Genomic DNA, 26,621 nt, shown 5'->3' on the forward strand with positions numbered 1-26,621 from the left:
TAACCCATTCCTTGCTGTGCTGCTGTTTATTTTCTTTCTGTCTATTTCAACTTACAAAGCCAGGGCATCAGTAACTCCTTCTCCCCCCACATGTCATCTATAGTTGTGTACTGTATAAATCATCAACCAGGACAGTGACATCCTGTTCAGTCCTTAGGGTAACCCTTTCCTAGCTGTCCTGGTGTTTTCAAATCTGTCCCTTTTAGCCCCCCATGCCATCTATAGTACTGTACAGTGTAAATCATCAGCCCAGCTCAGTGTAGCCTGTTCAGTGCACTTTCTCCAGAACTATGTCAGGGCATAGTAGAGAGGAGCTTGTGATGTGTTGTGCAATGCTGTGATGGAGGAAGAAGGAAGGAAGAAAGTAACTGTGTGAGTACTGGTGGCAAACAGGCCAGCTCTGATCCTGCCACCTGAAATAAGGAAAATGTAAAGTAGCTGTGCACCAATGAGTAATCTTGCAGGGGCTCAATAAAACACCTTGTCACCACTCTGGGATGCAAGTTCATTTAATAAAGGGTTAATTTAATAAAACCATGTAGGTTTTAATTTTTTTAAACAACAGGTGGACTATAAAGATAAACTAGACCTGTGTTTCTCTTTAGATCATGGATAGAGAATTACCCTCTTTATTATACTTATAAACATAGCAGCCCCAATTCACATGCTAGAAAAAGGCAAAAATCTTCAGTCTCATTATTTGGCATCAGTTTTTCCACGCTCCACAATCTGATATTTTGGGACACAGTCACAGTGCTGTGGGAGTGTAAGGTGAAACCTGTTTATTAGTGTTGCTCGCGAATATTCGCAATTCAAATTTTATTCGCGCATATCGCATATTCGCGATTATTCGCGAATATAGCGCTATATATTCATAATTCCGAATATTTGTTTTTTGTTTTTTTCACAGTAAACATCAGAGTGATCATCCCTCTCTGCTTCCAGCTTATGTGGTGTAAGAAGGCTCTAATACTACTGTGTGAGACTGGTGTGTAAATTTTCGCATATGTGAAAATTTACATATGCTAATTTTCGCATATGTTAAATTTTTTTATATGGAAATTTTCGCACATGCGAATATTCGCATATGCGAAAATAAAACGAGAATATTACGAATATTCGCAAATATGACGAATATTCGCGAATATTCGCGAATTCGAATATGGCCTATGCCGCTCAACACTACTGTTTATATATTATAGGGTTTACAAAGCCATGATACTTACCAATCCATGGTGTCAGAAAGTAATAGAAAAAGTTCTCCTTTGGATCTAAAAAAAGATAGAATGTGTATTCAGAATATGGGAATCTGTCAGCTCTATATTAGGTTTAGAGCTGCATTCATAGGCAAATCGCCGATAGGAGGATAAAACAAATAATACCTGTCTCTTAGCTGATGGCTATTTGCAGAGTTATGAAATTATGTTTTTCCTATAAGATCAAAAGTCAAAGAGTCTGGACTGAGCTGCAGCATGCACGGCACAGGGGGCCCCATCTGTCATGTGCTCTTAACATATAATGTCCCCTTTGCTTTGCCCCTTACATGAAATATTCCCTTTTCTCTGCCCCCAAGTTTTTAAATCCCCCTCCTCCTCCTGTACGATAGTGCCCCCTGAGCCCTGAGCATACTGGTCTTACTTACAGTATGCGGGCCACGGGGACGGGATCTCCAGGCGCCGGCGCGATTATGTGACATTATCGCACCAGGCTGCCGTGGATCGCATCCCTGTGGCTCACACACTGTGTACTCACAGCTTGTGAGGAAGGTTAGTGAATGGAGGAGTGGGAGCTTACAGCTGCCGCTCCACCATGCTAGATTACAGCCCCCCCCCCCCCCCCTGCAACGCCAAAGTGCAACGGGCCACGAGTTTGGCTTCTAGTACTGAATTTTGTACATCAATCAATGCTGTAGCTTGGCCCGGCCTCTACAACTCTTGAGATAAGAAGAAAAGCATTATTTTATAACTTTGTCAACAGCCATCAGCTAAGGCAGATATCTTTGTGTTATCTCTCTGTCAGCTATCTGCCCTTGCCTGCAGCTCTGAGCATGATATAGAGTTGACAGATTCCCTATAAACATGACAAGGTATACATCATTGATCAACGTGAAAAACAGGAAACACTATGGTCCACCTTGAACTATACAGATTAATCTAGTGGGATGAATGTTACACAAACATGAAAAAAAAAAAATGTAAAAAATAAACTGCAAATGAGAAGAAAAAAAATAATGCCACCAATATTGTTACTCACCATTTCTAGACAGAATGGCTTTAATATAGTCTGGATGATAGACAATGAGGGAAGCAAAGAAATTTCCAAACCACATGGGGAAGGCGTAGTCAAATTGTTTTGCATAACCATTCAAAATCTCCAAATCATTCCCATCGTTTTTCATCTATTAAGAAGAACAAAGATCTTGTCCAAAACCTTGTCTGCTTGTCTGGAATTTTACTACAATAAATGAGACACTTAAGATGGCCATCTGGCTGTAGATATCTATCTCAAGGTGGGGGGGGGGGGGGGGGGGGGGCCTGGCTCCAGCTTAACTCTCCCAAAACGATAGGGTTTGATGGTTAAAATCCAACACATGAGCTCCTTCTCCCCATTGATCATCTTTCACTGGACAGCCAGGAAGCCCCCATAAACCTTAGACCAGTGTTTTCTAACGGGGCAATATAATGTCATGAGCATTGTCCCCTATGCGGTGGGGGCAGGCTCATGGTTGTGTCCCCAGCGGTGGCTAAACTACAACTCCCATCATGTCCGGACAGCCAAAGTAGTTAGCAGCCCACTGTACTTAATATAATTTCATATAAAATGCCGGAGGGGATCGGGCAGGGGGATGCGGCGCTGATCACACTGGCACCAATGATTTATTAGACTGTCAGAAAGAATGCCGGGGGGGGAATCAGGATTTGGTATGAATAACCCGATCCCTGCTGGCATTCTTTACGAGATTATATCAAGTACAGTGGGCTGCTATCCATGTGTCTCCAATGTTTGCATAATTACTAATCCCAGCATGCCAAATGCTGTCCAGGCATGCTGGCATTAGTAGTTTGGCCACAGCTGGAGACACATACATTGCAGCCCACTGGGGGGGGGGGGTGTCTTACAGTCTGCAGAGCTCAGCCTATCAGGGATGGCCTAATGAATATTATAAGGGGCGGCTCGTCAGGCTGGAGCAGGACGGGAGGGAGAAAACCCCCCTTGTGCATTGTGGGAGTAGTGATGTTCTGAGCCTAATATGGCTGCCTTATGCAGCTCTATGGGCTCGAGAGTCACACTAGCTGGGGGAACTACTGAGCTTCCTGTACACAGCTCTGGAAGCAATTACAGATGAATGGCGAAAGACAGAAAATGCAGTATATTGGAAAGTTAAATAACTTTTGTTTCTGCTGTATGGTAAAAGCAATAGTTGTGCGTTGCATATCTCCTTTAAGACTCAACATAAACATAAAAACACTTTTATGAATGCACATAGCCTCCTGGGTATTTGACAGCTCCGCTTAAAGTCCAGGATGTGAAAACTAGTGTTGAGCGGCATAGGCCATATTCGAATTCGCGATATTTCGCGAATATATGGACGAATATTCGTCATATATTCGTTAAATTCGCATATTCGTAATATTCGCGTTTTATTTTCGCACATACGAAAAGTAGCATAAACCATAATTGGCATAAGAAAAAATTCGCATACACAACAATTTGCAAATTAACATTAAAAAAAATAAAAAAAAATAAAAGAAATTCGCTTAAATTCGCAAATGCGAAAATTAGCAAATGTAAAATATACCATCAACCTAAATTCGCATATGCGAAAATTAGCATAAACCATAATTAACAGGCAAAAATCGCATATACGAAACTTAGTAAATGGGAAAATTACCATAAACCAAAATTTGCATATGCGAAAATGTGTAAAAACATCACAGTGATCACCCCTCTCTGCTTTCAGCTTGTGTGGTGTAAAGAAGGTTCTAATACTACTGTGTGAGACTGGCGTGCGAATTTTCGCATGTGCGATTTTTGTTTATGTAAATGTTCGCATTTGCTAATTTTCGCATTTGCTAATTTTGTTGTATGTTGCTTTTCGTATTTGCTAATTTGCGCGAAGGTTTTGTTTATGTTGATTACATAAACAATTACTTCGCATATGCGCAAATTAGCAAATGCTAAAAGCACCATTCAACAAAATTCGCATATGCGAAAATTAGCAAATGCGAGCATTTACATAAACAAAAATCGCACATGCGAAAATTCGCACGCCAGTCTCACACAGTAGTATTACAGCCTTCTTTACACCACACAAGCTGAAAGCAGAGAGGGATGATCACTGTGATGTTTACTGTGAAAAAAACAAAATAGAATAAAAAAAAAAAAAAGAATATTCGTAATTACGAATAAATAGTGCTATATTCGCGAATATGCGCTATTCGTGAATAAATTTCGCATTGCGAATATTCGCGAGCAACACTAGTGAAAACACTATAACTTTGTCAGCTGAACATGATTACTGGGGGAACCATGGATGTTTCCATTTACTAAAAACAAGCAGTGATCTTGAAAACTATGATAGCAGAAGGAGATAAAGTGTGGTGTCCCGGTGTGGAACGCACCTGTCTTCCTGACCTGTCAGGTGGATGTCACCTATTATGTCTGCTCCAGGCCCACTACTCAGGTTTAAATGTGTTATTTATTACCTTGCAATCTATTGTCGGTGCACTTTATTGTGGCCTAAAGGTTTAACCTGTTTGTGCAGGAGGATGTTAAGGGGACCACATGATTGCTTTAGTCAACCAGGGCTGCTGCCTTACCTTCTCCTAGGTCTACTAGACTGGGATGAGTTAGTCAGTTCTAGAGAGAAAGGAGAGGAAAGTGGAGGTCTGCAAGTCTGCAGTGGGGGGAGAAAAGCCAACAGAGCACAAGGACCCCATTAACAAAGAAGAGGATTGCAGGAGATAAAAAGCCTCGGGCAACTCCGATCCAAAAATCTACTGTTTTCACCTGTTGGTGTGCCCTAATTCCAGAAACCTATTAGTGTTGCTCGTGAATATTCGCAATTCTAATTTTATTCGCGAATATCGCATATTCGCGAATATTCGCGAATATAGCGCTATATATTCGTAATTACGAATATTCGTTTTTTGTATATATTTTTTTTTTCACAGTACACATCACAGTGATCATCCTTCTCTGCTTCCAGCTTATGTGGTGTAAGAAGGCTCTAATACTACTGTGTGAGACCGGTGTGCGAATTTTCGCATATGCGAAAATATACATACACTAATTTTCGCATATACTAATTTTCGCATATGCGATTTTACTCCCACGCTAATTCTTATATGCGAATTTTCACATATGTTGATTTTTGCGCGCGCGAATATTCGCATATGCGAAAATAAAACGGGGATATTACGAGCATGCGAATATTCGCGAATATGACGAATATTCGTACATATATTCGCGAATATTCGCAAATTCGAATATGGCCTATGCCGCTCAACACTAAAACCTATGTGGAGAATAGAGTCAGTGTCTGTCAGCTCCCAAGTCTCATATAAGCTAAGCAACCCAATTCAGGAGTGTTCAAACATAATTCAGCAAGCAAGAAGTCACAAAGTGCCCTGAAGCAACTTTGATGCCTGCAGCAAACTCCAGAAAAGATTGCACTTCTGTTGAACTCTTCCTGTATATTTTTTGCAAGTTCCTGAATGAAATTCAGTAGTTTCTGTAACCCTGGCGTCACGAACTGTTAGCCTGCCCTTCCACAAAAGTATATCAGATATTGTAGTAGATAGAAGTATATCAGAAATCTACTGAATCACCAGTGGTGTACATAGAAGAGAGTGGCCCCGTATCAAAGGTCAAAATGAGCCATCTATTATGGCGTCTGAATTTGCCCCACAGGACAGAAAGGTCTGGTGTATATTTCCCTTGTCTTTCTATGACCTATTGGTCAATACCCCCCCCCCCCCTCCCCCTCATTAATTTGTTGATTTGAAGATAGGAGTTCTGCACATTTTCTTACCAACTGAGAAAGGAATGAGAGCAACCAGAACAAGTGCCCCATAGCAAAGGCATAATCTGCCTCTATGGTAAATACACCCCTGTGCATTTGAAAATCAAGTTATCAGTGTATTAACAAATCAGCCCCAAAGAGATATGTGACAATGTTAGCTCAGCTTCATCTGCAAAACTTTAGGTAAAACATGAACTCAAATGTTTCAAGTCAGTGGGAAAGCAAGTCAAAAGATTTATATGCCACCTACCTCATGGACGTTGCCATACAGCCAGTGACGTTTTGGGCCTGGGAAAGCACTGAACACTCTCTCCAGGTTCTTCTGTCTCAGGTAGAGACTGGAGACTTTGTAGAGCAGGTACAGGGCGCACAGGGAGGCTGCATAGTACAAGAGGTCAAAGGGGCTCAGGGAGAAGACACCGGGCAGCATGGAAGAGGGCATGGCTGGAATAAGTTCTGTGCTGTTCAACCAGGGATAAGTATTACTGACTAGGAGTTATAGTCTCAAAAGTCTATAGGGCAATATTTAGAGTGAAGAGAAAGGCATGTACATATGCAAATAAGCACAAACAGCCCAGTGATTAATAAACATAGCAAACCGGATAATGCCGAGGGAGAAAGGGGTGAAGTTATAATCCATGTAGACAAGAAAAACAGGGATTGCACTCACCATCCGTACAACGTTTTATTGATAGTTGTCAGGCATTACAAGCTTGTGTCAGAGCGGTGGTGGGGAACGTAACTGGGACAGACTGTTTCACGTTTAGTAACGCTTCTTCCAGCCGGTACACCCATGGGCCATAGCAGAAGATCGTAACCCGGGTCCCCGGACTGGAAGAGCGGTGGTCGGAACACTAAAGTGGGGCAGTAAATAGGCATACTGCCTCCAGCCATACACTATAATGCTGAAGGCTGTATGTCTGTAGGGGAACTGTACTACACCTAATGTGGAGAACTGTACTGCACCTAATGTGGGGGAACTGTACTGCACCTAATGTGGGGAACTGTACTGCACCTAATGTGGGGAACTGTACTGCACCTAAAGTGGGGAACTATACTGCCAACAAAATGTGGGGGGAACTATACTGCACCTAATGCGGTGGAACTGTACTGCACCTAATGTGGGGAACTGTACTGCACCTAATGTGGGGAACTATACTGCACCTAATGTGGGGAACTATACTGCCAACCCAATGTGAGGGAACTATACTGCACCTAATGTGGGGGAACTATATTGCACCTAATGTGGGGAACTGTACTGCACCTAATGTGGGGAACTGTACTGCACCTAAAGTGGGGAACTATACTGCCAACAAAATGTGGGGGGAACTATACTGCACCTAATGCGGTGGAACTGTACTGCACCTAATGTGGGGAACTGTACTGCACCTAATGTGGGGGAACTATACTGCACCTAATGTGGGAGAACTGTACTGCACCTAATGTGGGGAACTGTACTGCACCTAATGTGGGGAACTGTACTGCACCTAAAGTGGGGAACTATACTGCCAACAAAATGTGGGGGGAACTATACTGCACCTAATGCGGTGGAACTGTACTGCACCTAATGTGGGGAACTGTACTGCACCTAATGTGGGGAACTATACTGCACCTAAAGTGGGGAACTATACTGCCAACCTAATGTGGGGGAACTATACTGCACCTAATGTGGGGGAGCTATAGTGCACCTAATGTGGGGGAACTATACTGCACCTAATGTGGGGGAACAATACTGCACCTAATGTGGGGAACTATACTGCACCTAATGTGGGGGAACTGTACTGCACCTAATGTGGAGAACTGTACTGCACCTAATGTGGGGGAACTGTACTGCACCTAATGTGGGGGAACTATACTGCCAACCTAATGTGGAGGAACTGTACTGCGAACCTAACGTGGGGGAACTTTACTGCCAACCTAATGTGGAGGAACTGTACTGCCAACCTAATGTGGGGGAACTGTACTGCCAACCTAATGTGCGGGGACTTATACTGCCAACCTAATTCTGATTAAGGAGGACTGGTGAAGGGGGGAGGGTCTGATTAAGGGGTGAAGGGGGGGGGAGATGGTCTGATTATGAGTGACAGGGGACTGAGTATTAGGAACATGGGACTGGTGAAGGGGGACTGGTGAAAATATTTGTTACAAAGATTTTTTTCCTCTTTGTGTATGTTTATGGGGTAATGGGGGGGGGGATGCCACAAGGTTAGCTCGCACAGGGCGCCTGAACACCTAAGGCCGGCCCTGAGTCAAAATTTTTCCTACAAGGTACCTCTTTATTCTTTAGTGTACCTACTGACACAACGGAGGGGTACAGCAAGCAACATACAGACTCCTTCTGTGTACAAATTTGTCCTACAAGGTACCTCTTTATTCTTTCGTGTACCTACCGTACAGCAGAAGACATTGAACATAAATTGTAACAAGGTACTCCTTCCGTCCTAAAGGGCCCCTCATACACAGTAGAAAGTCAGACAAGAGATATACATGCATAAAGACATCCTGACTGAGAGCATTATTTGTTTGACTAAAGACATTACTAGCTACTACATTTCATAGCTAACTAGAAATACACATTTTCTGTCCATACACATTTACTATTTCACATTTTACTGGTCTGACTGAAAACATTGGCTATCTCACATTTTACATTTTCCTAAATTTGTTGAGCCAGAAGAAGCACAGTATTGTGTGAAACGGACGTCGCTCATTCATGTGAGTTTGCCCTTGTATGTTCACCTGCCATAATAAAAGAAGCCTAAAGCTACGCTTGGTGAGTTGCCACCTACTTTCTTTTCTTCTATTGAAATTTTCCTAAACAAGATGGCACTGACTAATGATTTTTTTTTAACTACACCACTTTAAGGCACTTAAGACTATTGGAACTCTGGAGAATTAGCAGGATGACTTAGGAAGTCCATGGCTAGACACCTTGAATGTTGTAACCTGGGGTAAACTGGAACGGGGTAAATGTGCCAACAGGGAAAAATTAGCCCTCATACCGCCCCGTACGCAGAAAAATTAAAAAGTTATAAGGGTCAGAAGATGACAATTTTAACCCCTTAAGGACCAGGCCATTTTATACCTTAAGGACCGGAGCGTTTTTTGCAATTCTGACCACTGTCACTTTAAACATTAATAACTCTGGAATGCTTTTAGTTATCATTCTGATTCCGAGATTGTTTTTTCGTGATATATTCTACTTTAACTTAGTGGTAAAATTTTATGGTAACTTGCATCCTTTCTTGGTGAAAAATCCCAAAATTTGATGAAAAAAATGAAAATTTTGAATTTTTCTAACTTTGAAGCTCTCTGCTTGTAAGGGAAATGGATATTCAAAATAAAACATTTTTGGGTTCACATATACAATATGTCTACTTTATGTTTGCATCATAAAATTTATGAGTTTTTACTTTTGGAAGACACCAGAGGGCTTCAAAGTTCCGCAGCAATTTGGAAATTTTTCACAAAATTTTCAAACTCGCTATTTTACATGGACCAGTTCAGGTTTGAAGTGGATTTGAAGGGTCTTCATATTAGAAATACCCCATAAATGACCCCATTATAAAAACTACACCCCCCCAAAGTATTCAAAATGACATTCAATAAGTGTATTAACCCTTCAGGTGTTTCACAGGAATAGCAGAAAAGTGAAGGAGAAAATTCACAATCTTCATTTTTTACACTCGCATGTTCTTGTAGACCCAATTTTTGAATTTTTGCAAGGGGTAAAAAGGAAAAAAATTTTACTTGTATTTGAAACCCAATTTCTCTCGAGTAAGCACATACCTCATATGTCTATGTTAATTGTTCGGCGGGCGCAGTAGAGGGCTCAGAAGGGAAGGAGCGTCAAATGGTTTTTGGGGGGCATGTCACCTTTAGGAAGCCCCTATGGTGCCAGGACAGCAAAAAAAAAACACATGGCATACCATTTTGGTATAGACCCCTCAGGGAACGTAACAAGGGGTAAAGTGAACCTTAATACCCCACAGGTGATTCACGACTTTTGCATATGTAAAAAAAAAAAAAAATGTTTTACCTAAAATGCTTGGTTTCCCAAAAATTTTACATTTTTAAAAAGGATAATAGCAGAAAATACCCCCCAAAATTTGAAGCCCAATTTCTCCCGATTCAGAAAACACCCCATATGGGGGTGAAAAGTGCTCTGCTGGCGCACTACAGGTCTCAGAAGAGAAGGAGTCACATTTGGCTTTTTGAAAGCAAATTTTGCTCTGGGGGCATGCCGCATTTAGGAAGCCCCTATGGTGCCAGGACAGCAAAAAAAAAACCACATGGCATACCATTTTGGAAACTAGACCCCTCGGGGAACGTAACAAGGGGTAATGTGAACCTTAATACCCCACAGGTGATTCACAACTTTTGCATATGTAAAAAAAAAAAAAAATTTTACCTAAAATGTTGGTTTCCCAAAAATGTTTGATTTTTAAAAAGGGTAATAGCAAAAAATACCCCCCATAATTTGTAACACAATTTCTCCCGAGTACGGCGATACCCCATATGTGACCCTAAACTGTTGCCTTGAAATACGACAGGGCTCCAAAGTGAGAGCGCCATGCGCATTTGAGGCCTAAATTAGGGATTGCATAGGGGTGGACATAGGGGTATTCTACGCCAGTGATTCCCAAATAGGGTGCCTCCAGCTGTTGTAAAAGTCCCAGCATGCCTGGACAGTCAGTGGCTATCTGGTAATACTGGGAGTAGTTGTTTTGCAACAGCTGGAGGCTCCGTTTTGGAAACAGTGGCGTACCAGACGTTTTTCATTTTTATTGGGGAGGGGAGGGGGGCTGTGTAGGGGTATGTGTATATGTAGTGTTTTTTACTTTTTATTTTATTGTGTGTTAGTGTAGTGTAGTGTTTTTAGGGTACAGTCGCACAGGCGGGGGTTCACAGTAGTTTCTCGCTGGCAGTTTGAGCAGCGGCAGAAAATTTGCCTCAGCTCAAACTTGCAGCCGGATACTTACTATAATCCTCCGCCCATGTGAGTGTACCCTGTACGTTCACATTGGGGGGGGGGGAACATCCAGCTGTTGCAAAACTACAACTCCCAGCATGTACGGTCTATCAGTGCATGCTGGGAGTTGTAGTTTTGCAACAGCTGGAGGCTCCGTTTTGGAAACGGTGGCGTACCAGACGTTTTTCATTTTTATTGTAGAGGTATGTGTATATGTAGTGTTTTTTTACTTTTTATTTTATTGTGTGTTAGTGTAGTGTTTTTAGGGTACAGTCGCACGGGCGGGGGGTTCACAGTAGTTTCTCGCTGGCAGCTTGAGCTGCAGCAGAAAATTTGCTGCAGCTCAAACTTGCAGCCGGATACTTACTGTAATCCTCCGCCCATGTGAGTGTACCCTGTACATTCACATTGGGGGGGGACATCCAGCTGTTGCAAAACTACAACTCCCAGCATGTACGGTCTCAGTGCATGCTGGGAGTTGTAGTTTTGCAACAGCTGGAGACACACAGGTTGTGAAACACCGAGTTTGACAACAAACTCAGTGTTTTGCAACCAGTGTGCCTTCAGCTGTTGCAAAAGCTACAACCCCCAGCATGTACGGACAGCGGAAGGGCATGCTGGGTGTTGTAGTTATGCAACAGCCGGAGGCATACTACTTTGGCTGGGGATTGTAGTTATGCAACAGCTGGAGACACACTGGTTTGCTACTTAACTCAGTGTGCCTTCAGCTGTTGCAAAACTACAACTCTCAGCAGTCACCGACAGCCAACGGGCATGCTGGGAGTTGTAGTTATGCAACCAGCAGATGCACCACTACAACTCCCAGCATGCCCTTAAGCTGTTTGTGCAAGCTGGGAGTTGTAGTTACACAACAGCTGAAGGTACACTTTTACATAGAAAGAATGTGCCTCCAGCTGTTGCAAAACCATAAGTCCCAGCATGCCCATAAGTGCATGCTGGGAGTTGTGGTGGTCTGCCTCCTCCTGTTGCATAACTACAGCTCCCAGCATGCCCTTTTTGCATGCTGGTAGCTGTTGCTAAGCAACAGCAGGAGGCTGTCACTCACCTCCTGCTGCTGCTTGATCGCCGCACAGGTCAGTCCCGCCGCCGCCGTCGCTCCTGGGGCCCCGATCCCAACATTAACGCCGGGGATCGGGGTCCCCAGCACCAGGGGTGCACGTCCCGCACCCGCTCACGTCCTCCGGAAGAGGGGCGGAGCGGGTGCGGGAGTGACACCCGCAGCAGGCGCCCTGATTCGTCGGCCGGTAATCCGGCCGACGAATCAGGGCGATCGTGAGGTGGCACCAGTGCCACCTCACCCCTGCAGGCTCTGGCTGTTCGGGGCCGTCGGAGACGGCCCCGAACAGCCTGTAATTCTGGGTCACCGGGTCACTGGAGACCCGATTGACCCGGAATCGCCGCAGATCGCTGGACTGAATTGTCCAGCGATCTGCGGCCATCGCCGACATGGGGGGGCATAATTACCCCCCTGGGGGATATGCCGCGATGCCTGCTGAACGATTTCAGCAGGCATCGGGCACCGGCTCCCCTCCGGCTAGCGGCAGGGGGCCGGGAAAGGACAGGACGTACTCCTACGTCCTCGGTCCTTAAGGACTCGGAAATGGGGGCGTAGGAGTACGTCCATTGTCCTTAAGGGGTTAAACATTCAAATTTTGGTGCATGTAGTTATAATTTTAAAGTAGTAAAATAAAATAAAACCTACATAAATTGGGTATCCTTGTAACCGTATGAACCTACAGAATAAAGATAAGGTGCCATTTGTACCGAAAAGTGCACTGTGTAGAAACGGAAGCCCTAAGAAGTTTCAAAATGGCGTGTTTTTAGGTGCAACATTTAACGTGTTATGATTTTTAGAATGTGAGGATGAGAAAACCAAAGTGCAAAAATGAAAATAGTTTTTAGTCCTTAAGGTGACAGCTGCCACGCCCCCTCCCATAGGCTTGCATTGAGGGGGTGGAGCGTGACGTCACAATGCTCCGGCCCCGTGATCGCCAGTTATCAGACCCAGAGCGAACATGCTCTGGGGACTGATTGCAATGGGGTGCTGTGTGCAATGTCACTGGGGGTTCCCATCAGTGGGACCCCCGCAATCAGGCATCTTATCCCCTATCCTTTGGATAGGAGATAAGATGTCTTAGCGCCGGAGTACCCCTTTAATGAGCGTGACACCTTACAGACTATTTAATCTTTCAGTTTTTAATTGTTTGTTATGCCATGACTAAGGATTCTGCATGATCCGAAATGCTTTGGTGTTTGTCCTGTACCTTGTCCTGTATCCAATGATCCTTTAATGAAGCATTGTGGTTTTACTGCACGCTTGCGCTGGACTCCTCTCTGAATTGCTTAATTTGGTCCGGGAATGCTGCCGGCCAGCCTGAGCACAGGTGGTTTGTAGTATGGGGGAGTGAGCTATCTACAGTGTTTGATTTGCATAAAAAATATAGTATGATCCTATGTGTGCTAACAATCTAAAGATGGATTTACCATACCGAGACTGTCCCCCCTAAATTGTCTGTGGTTCCTTTATCCCTATAGTGTCATCTCTCATCTGTATTCTGACGAACCCCTGGTTGGGGTAAAGATAACCCTCAGACCCCTTAGACACCTCTGGCTCAATTTACTCAAGAATTAGAGAAAAATATTCCCCCTCCATTTTTCTTTTTCAAGCATCTCTTAAATGGGCACTGTCAGATACAAAACTTTTGATATGTTGTACAGCATGTATAACCAATAGGTTTTGCAATTGCTTTCATTAGAAATTTTTCAGTATTTCATGCTGAAAAAGCCAGTCAAACAACTGCCCCCCCTGCCTGCTTGGACACATACTAGTCCTGCTGTGTCCATGCGTCATCACCTATGTCATGGACACATTTCCTTGATTGACAGCTGTGAGCGCAGGGCTCATAGCTGGATGAAAAATCCTCCCACTGTCAGCTTGTGTCCCACTACTGTCAGTGAGGACAAGCTGGGAGTTGTAGTTTTACTAATGCTAGGGGAGATGTGAGCAGACGGCATACTGAGGGAGGGGGCGGAGACCTGCACCGTGAGGCCAAGCCCCCTCCCTTTGAGAGGAATTCAGACTAGGGAGCTAAATTAAAGGAGTAGTCGGGACATCGCTGCGGCGGTGATAGGTTGAAGCTCCGTGTGACGTGCCGGGCTAACAGGAAGTAAGAAGAATACAGCCCGGGGACCGAACACCTGTACCGGAGTGTACCGGAGCTCCGGGGGCTCGTTGGCAAGTAAGAGAAAGTTTACTTTCTTTTATTTTGCAGCCCGGACGGGATAAAATGGGAAAAGTGCGCGCCGGACTACTCCTTTAAAAGCGTAATAAAAAAAAAACAGCTGGATACATAAAAATTAGATGTACATGGTCAGGATTGGTACTGAGTGATATATTTAAAAAAAAGTTTTTTTGTTGGATCTGACGAGTACGCTTTAAAGGAAAACTGTCATATGTTTTGTCCCGCACTATCCACGGGTATCTGTGGATAGTGCGGGAGACGCTGAACATTTTGAGTCCTACCTTGCCCGGATCCGTTCGCCCCCTTATAGCTGGTTTTCGGTATATTCAAATTAGCTGCTAACTGGCACAGGCGGGGTTACTGCCTTTAACTGGCACTGTGACGTAACCGCCGCCCGGCCCGCAGCACCACCTGGCTAATGAATATTCATACGTTGTCTTACACTCTCCGTCTCATCTCGGCCGAGTCCTGGACGATACTGCGCATGTGCAGGATTTCCTACTATACCCGAAAGCTGTCTTCAGCGTTTACGTCACAGTGCCAGTTGAAGGCAGTAACCCTGCCCATGCCAGTTAGCAGCTAATTTGAATATACCGAAAACCAGCTATAACGGGCAAACTCAAAATGTTCAGCGTCTCCCGCACTATCCACAGATACCCGTGGATAGTGCGGGACAAAACATATGACAGTTTTCCTTTAAAGTGTATGTCAGATCCCACATAATAAAAATGAATATGTTACTCAGTACCTGATCCTGACAATGTACATGTAATTTTTATGCCTCTATCACCTATATTTATTATAAAAAAAATCCCCCTTTTCTTTAGCTCACAACCCTCCCTTGTGGTGGTGGGAGGTGATTGGTGTGTGGTGGAAGGGGGCGTGTCCCTCCCTTGAGGAGGTGGGAGGTGATTGGTGTGTCTGCTCATGCAGCCTTGTCCATGAGTCATTTCTTGTCCATGACTAATGGACAAGCCTGATACTGCTGCAGGTCTGGTTAGTGTCCCAGTAGGTATTGGGACCCCTAGTGGGAGATTTTCAGAAGCCGTTTTCTTTATTAAATATTCAAAATTTTATTAAACAACCATATTACAAAAGGTCTTTAACCTCTTAAGGATGCAGGACGTACCTGTACACCCTGCGCCCGCTCCCCTTTTATGACGCGAGCTCAGGAGCTCAGCAGTTACCAGCCGTGGGTACCTGTGTCTAATACCAGAAATCACCGATCGTGGTGATGCCTGGCATTAACACCTTAGATTGTTGATTGTGGTGTCTGAAATAGAAGACGATCAATCCCCGCTGATTGGGACTACTTCAGTAAAACCGCGGTGTCCCGATCAGCTGAGAGGTCCTTACCTGCCTCCTCATCGTCCGATCATTGCTAGGATGCTCCAGGATACCTCAGCAACAATCAAGCACCGATAACACTGATCACTGCTATGTTATGGCATAGCATTGTTCAGTGCATGCAATCTAAGAGTTCATGTGGCTTGAGAAAGTGCCCAGTCGGCACGAAACTGCGCTGTCCCACCTGTACCCCCTGCCTCTTCTACCCCCCTTTCCCGACATGGACTGTGTCATGATCCGCTACATGGAATAAAGTCCACGCGTTCTACAGCAGTGGTTAGTTGCCGAGTCTTTTCTTCTGCTTTGTTTTATTTATTGTATCTACACTATACTCTGAGCACCGCCTAGCTGTCCAGCAGGGACCGGAACACCTGCCTCCTTCCTTAGCTACCTGCTGCACTTCTCAGGGGATCAGTAGTGCCAGATGAATAAGATTCTTCTATACAATAGTCCCTCAAGTTACAATATTAATTGGTTCCAGGACGACCATTGTATGTTGAAACCATCGTATGTCGAGACCATAACTCTATGGAAACCTGGTAATTGGTTCTGAAGCCACCAAAATGTCATCCAAAAATAGGAAAACGTGAGGATTAAAGACTAATAAGTAGATAACTAATGCAGATAAAGCAAGAACATATATATAAAAGTAAGAAAGATCTGCTGGGAGCTGTAAATCACTGTCTATGTCAGTGTTTTCCAACCAGGGTGCCTCCAGCTGTTGCAAAACTACAACTCCCAGCATGCCCGGACAGCCAACAGCTGTCCGGGCATGCTGGGAGTTGTAGTTTTGCAACATCTGGAGGTCCGCGGGTTGAAGACCACTGGGCTATACTGTTGCTGCTATATATATATATATATATATATATATATATATATATATATATATGCTATACAAGGCTGAGACTGCTTTGGCTTAGTTCCCATCCAAATTATTAGGGGGAAATTTATCAAAACATGTGTAGAGAAAAAAAAAATAGCCCATAGCAACCAATCAGATGGCTTCTTTCATTTTTGAAAAGGCATCTGGAAAATGAAAGAAGTGATCTGATTGGTTGCTATGGGCAACTCGCCAACTGTTCCTCTAATCTCCCCTATACAGTGGTCCCTCAAGTTACAATATTAATCGGTTCCAGGACGACCATTGTATGTTGAAACCATCGTATGTTGAGACCATAACTCTATGGAAACCTGGTAATTGGTTCTGAAGCCCCAAAATGTCATCCAAAAATAGGAAAAAGTGAGGATTAAAGATAAATAAGTAGATAACTAATACAGATAAAGCAAATCCTTACATATAAAAGTAATAAAGATCTGCTGGGAGCTGTAGTCACTGTCTATTTCAGTGTTTCCCAACCAGGGTGCCTCCAGCTGTTGCAAAACTACAACTCCCAGCATGCCCGGACAGCATGCTGGGAGTTGTAGTTTTGCAACAGCTGGAGGCAACCTCTTTGGGAAACACTGGTCTATTTAGAGGACAGAAGCTTCATCAGGGTCCTGTACAGAACACGCAATGTCCTTAAAAAAAGGAAAATGGAGCCGCCCCCACCTGATGTTCAAAGGAGAAGCTAACCCTGGCACAGAGTACAGAACATGTAATACCTCCCTGTACTGTAGGGGGCGCTACCAGACACCAGTCAGTGCATGCACTTTAGGAATACACAGGCTTTACCAGTGAAATGCCCATTCTGATTGGTCGGTTCTTCCAGCCATTGACACGTTTCGCAGATTCCATAGCATTGTATGTTGAGTCTGGTTTCAAGTTACAATGGTCCAGAAAAGACCATTGTATGTTGAAACTATTGTATGTTGAGGCCATTGTAAGTTGAGGGATCACTGTATTGTGTTTTACTTCAATCAATGATGTCATATATTAGCTCCATTAGCCGCAAGCGGAGATCTCTGGAACTGTGACCTCAGATAAGACTGAAAACACAAACTCAATACATATAACTGGCACAAAGGGCATATACATATTTACAAACAGAGAGACCATCCCGATTATTGGATATGCTGCAATCTGCTATCAAACTGCATGGATTCCTTCCTCCAACGGGGTAACAATTTTACCTTCAGTCACTACTGTGCATTTGTGCTTTGTCAGTCTTCCTATGCATAGCATTTAAAGGGGTTCTGTGGTGGAAAACATTTTTTTAAATCAACTGGTGCCAAAAAGTTAAACAGATTTGTAAATTACTTCAATTTAAAAATCTTCCAGTACTTATCAGCTGCTGTATGCTCAAGAGGAAGCACTTTTATTTTGGATTTCTTTTCTGCCGACAAACCGACAGTGCTCTCTGCTGACACCTCTGTCCATGGCAGGAACTGTCCAGAGAAAGATAGGTGTGGTCACTGTGGTCAGACAAAAAAGAAATTCAAAAAGAAAAGAACTTCCTGTGGAGCATACAGCAGCTGATAAGCATTGGAATGATTGAGATTTTTAAGTAGAAGTAATTTACAAATTTGTTTAACTTTCTGGCACCAGTTGATTTAACACAACAAAAAAATTCCACTGGATTACCCCTTCAAAGAGTACCTGTCATTATAAAAAAAAAAACTTTTCATCAGTCCTAGTGACATGTAAAATGTTTTAATTGGTCAGGGTCTGGGTGTTCAGACCCTGACCAATCACAAGAATGAGCGGAGAGTGAAGGGTACTGCCATAGGCTTCTCTCCTTGCCAGGTGACCAATACAGCCCAATAGACTTCTATTATAAGACTGTCTCAGTCACATGAAACAAAGCATGCACTACTCCCGGCTCGTTCTACTGATCTGAAAACTCTGACCTCGAACAAGCAAAACTTTTATGTGTCTCCACTACACTAGCTATTTTTTAAATGATAGTGCCCAGTGAATTTTTCCAGTCATGTGACTTCCTGTACATCCACATTTATAATGTAGAGATGAGCAAATGGCAGTAAACAGAAGTCTGAGACAGTGACACAGGGCTTCATCCGCTCTTTATTTTCAAACACACAAAAAGCTTTATTTACATTTAAACAGAACAAAATGACACCTGCTTGTCCAGCACTAACTAAACACATTAACTTGCCCTCACCATACAGGGGGCATACTGCCACCCACCCGATGAAACAAACTTAAAATGTGTTACCTCACACATATCCCACAGTCCTTTTAGGCTGCTGTCTTCAGAATTACAACTTCCATAAGAGGTTCAGGTCCCTCTTAGCCTGAAGACAAACTTTCAGCTGATTTAAAAGACCCAGTGGCTAGCTGTCTTCAGCACCTGTGCTGATCTGGGCTTGTTCGAAAACCTGGTTTGGCCTAGGAAGCAGGATGAAAGGCCCCACTACCAACCTGCCTTTTATTCCACAAAACTCTAAGCAGGAAAATAAGATTTACCAAAAGACCCAAACAGAGATTTAAAGGGGTATTCTGACCAAAGACATCTAATTTTATCCAAAGGATAAGATGTCTGATCGCGGGGGGGGGCTGTCACTGGAACCCCCCGCAATCTCCGTGCAGCACCCACATTCTATGCCGGGCTGCTGCTTCAGTCTCGGAAACACAGAGGTTTCTGAGACTGGAGCAGCAGCTCGGCATAGAATGCGGGTGCTGGAGGGAGATCGTGGGGGGTCGCAGCGCTGGGCCCCCCATGATCAGACATCTTATTCCCTATCCTTTGAATAGGGCATAAGATTTCTTTGGCCGGAATACCCCTTTAATTGTATTATTCTTGGGTTATGACAAATTTTCTATTTTCACAAAATTTCCATACAAAACCTTTTCTGCCATGTCCGACAAAAGAAGGGATTATTATTATTATTATTTTTTTTTTTTTTTTAAAGGGGGTATGGTTTAAAATGTAATACCTTGCATCAGGATTCTGGTGCAAGATTCTGTTCCATGGTGAGTAGACACCCTCTTTAATTACGGTTGTTTTGGGTACACAAATTGGTTGCATATAGCCGCCTTATCTGGTTGGAGAAAACAACATCAGTCACTAGTAAGAATTGCTGTGGAGTGTACTTCTCATCAGTAGAATGCACTCACCATATAGGGCCGTGTAACATCTTGTCTGCAATCTTGTGACTTCTTTCCGATGTTGCTGCACTTTTCCCTTAGGTGGTGCTGGAAGGTGGTATGTTTATATTGTGCCAGGTGGTATGTTTATATTGTGTCAGGTGGTATGTTTATATTGTGCCAGGGGACCAGAGGGTATGTTTATATTGTGCCAGGGAACCAGATGGTATGTTTATATTGTGCCAGGGGACCAGATGGTATGTTTATATTGTGCCAGGTGACCAGGTGGTATGTTTATATTGTGCCAGGGGACCAGATGGTATGTTTATATTGTGCCAGGGGACCAGATGGTATGTTTATATTGTGCCAGGTGACCAGGTGGTATGTTTATATTGTGCCAGATGGTATGTTTATATTGTGTCAGGTGGCCAGGTGGTATGTTTATATTGTGCCAGGTGGCCAGATGGTATGTTTATATTGTGCCAGGTGACCAGGTGGTATGTTTACATTGTGCCAGGTGGCCAGATGGTATGTTTATATTGTGCCAGGTGGCCAGGTGGTATGTTTATATTGTGCCAGGGGACCAGATGGTATGTTTATATTGTGCCAGGTGGCCAGGTGGTATGTTTATATTGTGCTATTGTTCACGCAATCTCAGGACATTATCAAACACCCAATTGGCAGGTCAGGCTGATTGCCAATAGTGTTGCTCGCGAATATTCGCAATGTGAATTTTATTCGCGAATATCACATATTCGCGAATATTCGCGAATATAGCACTATTTATTCGTAATTACGAATATTCAATTTTTTTTTTTTTTTTGTAATTATTATTATTTTTTTTTCACAGTAAACATCACAGTGATCATTCCTCTCTGCTTCCAGCTTGTGTGGTGTAAAGAAGGTTCTAATACTACTGTGTGAGACTGGCGTGCAAATTTTCGCATATACAAATTCAGGTTTATGTAAATTTTTGCATATGCTAATTTTCGCATATGCGATTTTTTGCTTATGTTAATTATGGTGTATGCTAATTTTAGCATAAACGAATTTTGGTTAATGTAATATTCGCATTTGCTAATTTTCGAATATGCGAATTTTGGGTTATGTTAATTTTCGCATTTGTAAATTTTTTTTTTTTGTATATGCGAATAATTGTTTATGCTGATTTTCGCATTTGCTAATTTTGCTTATGTTAATTATAGTTTATGCTAATTTTCGCATATGCGAATTTTGATTTATGTCATTTTCGTAATTTGCCAATTTGCGCATATGCGAATATTGGTGTATATTGATTTTTGAATTTGCGAATATTCGTATATGCGAATTTTGCTTATGTTAATTATGGTCTATGTTAATTTTCACATATACGAAAATAAACCGCGAATATTACGACTATGCGAATTTAGCGAATATATGACGAATATTCGTCCATATATTCGCGAAATATCGCGAATTCGAATATGGCCTATGCCGCTCAACACTAATTGCCAATCAGAAAATTTGATTAGAGGACCAATCAGGGGCTAGGCTGGTCTCGCTCATCGGCCAGTCAATGGCTGGATTAGTACTGCTAATATATGAGCTTGGCTCTCTATTTGACTCAGCTCTGTCTCTTCTTCTATGCCAATAATTCCATCTTGTTTGCTACCTGATATGCGATTGCTATCTCTGTGTTCTGATCCAGCCATTGTCTGACTGCTCTTCTGGATTAATTGCTTCTTCCCTGTATTGGATTTTACCTTGGACTTTCCAACTTCCCTTTGGCCTGCTTTTCTTCTACCTGTGGGTCCTCCTGTTTGGTGCCCTATCATACTGGTCGATAACGCCCTTCCCCTGTGTAATAGGGTCTGCGACCAGTCAATGAACGAGTGATCGCTTGTTCATCGGTTGGTGGCCTAGTTCTGACCTGCCAAAAACACAACCTTTGTTGGCAGGATGTGCGGCCTAGGAATGATGGAAGTAAAGGGCCATACAACCAATGCAGCAATAGTTCGTTCAGCCCTGCCCACGTTGCTCGAGCCTTGTTTTAGGCTCACTAGACAACCGACAATCTACGGGATCTATGCTTGTTTACAGCTTGTTTATTGACATGTGAAAAGTTTTGATCGGTCAGGGTCTGAGTGTTCAGACCGCGTGCTAGCTGGGAGAAGAGCGCGCTAAGGGAGTCAAACTTACAATCTAAGGTCAATGTGATTGTCTTGGTTTTCTCGCTTATTTTAACAATTGGTCGAGGTCTGAACAATTAGACCCCGACTGATCAAAATTTTTGACATTTCTATAGGACATGTCAAAAGATTTTTTTTGAAGTGACAAGTAGTGTTGAGCGGCATAGGCCATATTCGAATTCGCGATATTTCGTGAATATATGGACGAATATTCGTCATATATTCGCTAAATTCACTTTTTATTTTCGCATGTGCGCAAATTCGCGTATGCGAAAATTAGCATATACGAAAATTTACATAAATCATAATTAGCATAAGTGAAAATTCGCAAATGCGAAAATGCACACGCCAGTCTCACACAGTAGTATTAGAGCCTTCTTTACACCACACAAGCTGGAAGCAGAGAGGGATGATCACTGGGATGTGCACTGTGAAAAAAAAAAGTACAAAAAAAAAAATAAATAAACAATATTAGTAATTACGAAGATATAGTGCTTTATTCGCGAATATTCGCAAATTCGCGAATATGCGATATTCACGAATAAAATTCGCATTGCGAATATTCGCGAGCAACACTAGTGACAAGTGGCCCAGAATCTGAAGGAGTGAGGAAGACCGTCATGCAGACACTTTAATGTAGTGGTCTCCAAACTATGAACCTCCAGATGTTGCAAAAATGGCTGTCCGGGCATGCAGGGAGTTGTAGTTTTGCAACATCTGGAAGTCCACAGTTTGGAGTCCAATGCATTAAAGGGGTACTCTGGTGGAAAACATTTTTTTTTGTTTTTTTTTTTGTTTATTCAACTGGTGCCAGTAAGTTGTACAGATTTGTAAATAACTTCTATTTAAAGTGAGGAGCTCAGTTATTTATCGGTCTAATCCGAACCTATGGGCACTTTGTTTTCTCATTTGTTTACACACTCTTTAACCCCTTAAGGACGCAGGACGTAAATGTACGTCCTGGTGAGGTGGTACTTAACGCACCAGGACGCACATTTACGTCCTAAGCATAACCGCGGGCATCGGAGCGATGCCCGTGTCATGCGCGGCTGATCCCGGCTGCTGATCGCAGCCAGGGACCCGCCGGCAATGGCCGACGCCCGCGATCTCGCGGGCGTCCGCCATTAACCCCTCAGGTGCCGGGATCAATACAGATCCCGGCATCTGCAGCAGTGCGCGATTTGAATGAATGATCGGATCGCCCGCAGCGCTGCTGCGGGGATCCGATCATTCATAACGCCGCACGGAGGTCCCCTCACCTTCCTCCGTGCGGCTCCCGGCGTCTCCTGCTCTGGTCTGTGATCGAGCAGACCAGAGCAGGAGATGACCGATAATACTGATCTGTTCTATGTCCTATACATAGAACAGATCAGTATTAGCAATCATGGTATTGCTATGAATAGTCCCCTATGGGGACTATTCAAGTGTAAAAAAAAATGTAAAAAAATGTAAAAGTAAAAGTAAAAAAAAAGTGAAAAATCCCCTCCCCCAATAAAAAAGTAAAACGTCCGTTTTTTCCTATTTTACCCCCAAAAAGCGTAAAAAACATTTTTTATAGACATATTTGGTATCGCCGCGTGTGTAAATGTCCGAACTATTAAAATAAAATGTTAATGATCCCGTACGGTGAACGGCGTGAATGAAAAAAAATAAAAAAAAGTCAAAAATTCCTACTTTTTAAATACATTTTATTTAAAAAAAATTATAAAAAATGTATTAAAAGTTTTTTATATGCAAATGTGGTATCAAAAAAAAGTACAGATCATGGCGCAAAAAATGAGCCCCCATACCGCCACTTATACGGAAAAATAAAAAAGTTAGAGGTCATCAAAATAAAGGGATTATAAACGTACTAATTTGGTTAAAAAGTTTGTGATTTTTTTTAAGCGCAACAATAATATAAAAGTATATAATAATGGGTATCATTTTAATCGTATTGACCCTCAGAATAAAGAACACATGTCATTTTTACCATAAATTGTACGGCGTGAAAGCGAAACCTTCCAAAATTAGCAAAATTGCGTTTTTCGTTTTAATTTCCCCACAAAAATAGTGTTTTTTGGTTGCGCCATACATTTTATGATATAATGAGTGATGTAATTAAAAAGGACAACTGGTTGCGCAAAAAACAAGCCCTCATACTAGTCTGTGGATGGAAATATAAAAGAGTTATGATTTTTTGAAGGCGAGGAGGAAAAAATGAAAACGTAAAAATTTAATTGTCTGAGTCCTTAAGGCCAAAATGGGCTGAGTCCTTAAGGGGTTAATCTTCAGATTTTTTTAGCTCTTCTTGCCGCACATTTTAACAGTTCATGGGATTACTTTTGTATTTGTGGCTTAGTTGGATGTTTATACTTCAAGAGATGGAATATCCATTTCTGTTTTCTAATATGTTGGTTCTCGAAAAGAGATGTAGTGCGTAGGGCTGGTGCAAGGATTTTTGCCACCCTCGACAAAAGCATATTTTGCTGCCCCCTTGACTCCGCCCATTGACCCGCCCAACCTTACCACTGGGGTGACACACTGTAACAAACCTCCTCCTCATGCTGCCGGTTGAGCGAGTGGTTCGGATGCTGGTTGTCTAACTTCTAACTTTCTTCTGAGCCGGACCTGTCAGCACGCATGCGCACAAATTTGGCAAACATGCGCGGAGGCAGCAATATGTCAGTTCTAGAAGAGAAAAGTTGCACCCATGCACACGAACGTGACCAGTTTCAGCCAAATGTAATAGAGATGTGAAGTGACCCTTAATATTTTATTACATTAAATTTGAGATAAATCTATCAAGGGGTTTTCAAGTTATCACAGAACATAAACATAGACAAAATCCATCCAAGATAAAAAGTAAATCTCACTTAATTCGGGCAATTAACAGTCATTTTCTGGAATAGAAAAAGGGGACTGCTTTTTTTTCCCTCTTAAATAGTGACGAGCTGCAATGCCAGACATGGCCCTCTGACGAGAGTGGCACTGTTTCCTGTGAGAAAATAAAACAGACCTTTTTTCTAATGCTGTATATTCCCTTTAAAGAGTACGTCTCATAAACTAGTTAAATTTTATAATCCTCCACGTTCACTGCCCCCATCATGATAAACCACCCCCTGCTTTTATTTTTATATATTTTTTTTAGTTTTCTACCTTGATATTCCTCTGTATTTTCTGCTCAGTCTCAGTCAGATTCACAGACTGGAAAGGGGCGTTCCCCAGCAGGCATGACATCATCTGAAGCCATACAGGGGAGAACTTCGTCCCTCACTCTGCTACACACAGCCCGGAGTAGCAGTTCAGTGTGAGATGAGCTCTGATTGGCTAAGGCTGCACACATACCCCTCAGCACTCCAGACTGCATTTCCTGATTTTGGACTTCTGCCAGGCCAGCAGGAGTCCAAAGTCCATGCAAGAGATGGGGGGGGGGGGGGATGTTCTCTGGACAAGTAGGGAGACACCTAGTGGCAGCTTTTTTTAAACACAAAAAAAACATAGAAAATTTCATTTTTTTTAAACAAAGTATATTAGAACGTTTTTTATTTACCATAAGGACCGCAATAGAAAAAAAAAATAGTTTTAATGACAGTGCCCATTGAAAGAACTTGAGTTGACTTCATCTGTAAATTTGTACCTGGACATCATGAACGATCGCAGATGATTTCTCTATTTTGGTAAAGTCTGTTATGTCTGTGCTTGGTCTATGGCTGTCATGAGGCATTTCCTATTACTGGATTACATGGGCATTGCATAACAACATTATTATCTGTAGGAGGTGGTGGAGGTGAATGTCATCCTGAGGTGTGTCTGCTACATGTGACGGATCAGCCGAGTTCACAGCATAAAAACTCAGTTCACCTTCTGAAGAAAACTATGGACTATATATGGTCTATTCAGGGCCAGTTTTAGATTAAGTGTGGCCCTGGGAAAAATTAAATATGGGGCCCCTTATTGCATGACCAAAGATTTTCCTGTTTTCCTCTGTTTTGTGATACAGAATACACAGCACTAGGTTACTGATCACGCACTAGTGTTGAGCGGCATAGGCCATATTCGAATTCGCGAATATTCGCGAATATATGGACGAATATTCGTCATATATTCGCGAATATTCGCATATTCGTTATATTCTCGTTTTATTTTCGCATATGCGAACATTCGCGTATGCGAAAATTAACATATGTGAAAATTAGCATATACAAAATTAGTGTACGCGAAAATTCGCATATGCGAAAATTAGCATATGCTAATTTTTGCGTATGCGAATTTTTGCACGACAGTCTCACACAGTATTATTACAGCCTTCTTTACACCACACAAGCTGGAAGCAGAGAGGGATGATCACTGTGATGTGTACTGTGAAGAAAAAAAATGTAAAAAAATAAAAACGAATATTCGTAATTACGAATATATAGCGCTATATTCGCGGAATTCGCGAATATGCGATATTCGCGAATAATATTCGAATTGCGAATATTCGCGAGCAACACTATCACGCACCATGTGAATACGGCCTGAGATCCCAATGAGGGGAAAAGCATCTAAGGCCACAACACAAACATATCAGGGTCCAAATCTAAGATCTATAGTAAATATTTTCTGTCTTTAAAGAGGCACTGTCATTGTTAAAAACTTTTCATATATTGCAGGACATTGTAATTGACATTTACAATATGACATATTATAATATGACATTTCACAATATACACCTGTTAAAAAAACAAATTAATTTTCACCTGAAATTCAAGCTCAAAATAGCTACCACTAGGGGTCACCTGTCTTTTAGCCAAACAGACTAGTCTAGATTTTACAGCATACTGGATACCGGCCGTAAAGCATACCAGTATCCAGTATAGGAGATTTCTATTGTGTATGC

The 26,621-nt window shown here is 42.6% G+C and overlaps 1 protein-coding gene across 2 annotated transcripts in view; it reads right to left on the reverse strand.

The window, feature by feature from the left end:
* Window positions 1–13,505, reverse strand: part of LOC130283267 (cytochrome P450 4A6-like) — a 33,381-nt gene extending 19,876 nt beyond the window's left edge. For both annotated transcript variants that reach the window (XM_056532497.1, XM_056532499.1), the window contains exons 1-4: window positions 13,283–13,505; window positions 6,276–6,486; window positions 2,254–2,398; window positions 1,227–1,271 (exon numbers count right to left, since the gene is read on the reverse strand). In XM_056532497.1, the coding sequence (XP_056388472.1) occupies window positions 1,227–1,271; window positions 2,254–2,398; window positions 6,276–6,467 (382 nt within the window). In that variant the 5' untranslated portion in view covers window positions 6,468–6,486; window positions 13,283–13,505. The remainder of the gene's footprint in view (window positions 1–1,226; window positions 1,272–2,253; window positions 2,399–6,275; window positions 6,487–13,282) is intronic.
* Between the last annotated feature and the right edge of the window lie 13,116 nt (window positions 13,506–26,621).

Source organism: Hyla sarda, chromosome 7, assembly GCF_029499605.1.
Source record: "Hyla sarda isolate aHylSar1 chromosome 7, aHylSar1.hap1, whole genome shotgun sequence".
Taxonomy (NCBI): domain Eukaryota; kingdom Metazoa; phylum Chordata; class Amphibia; order Anura; family Hylidae; genus Hyla; species Hyla sarda.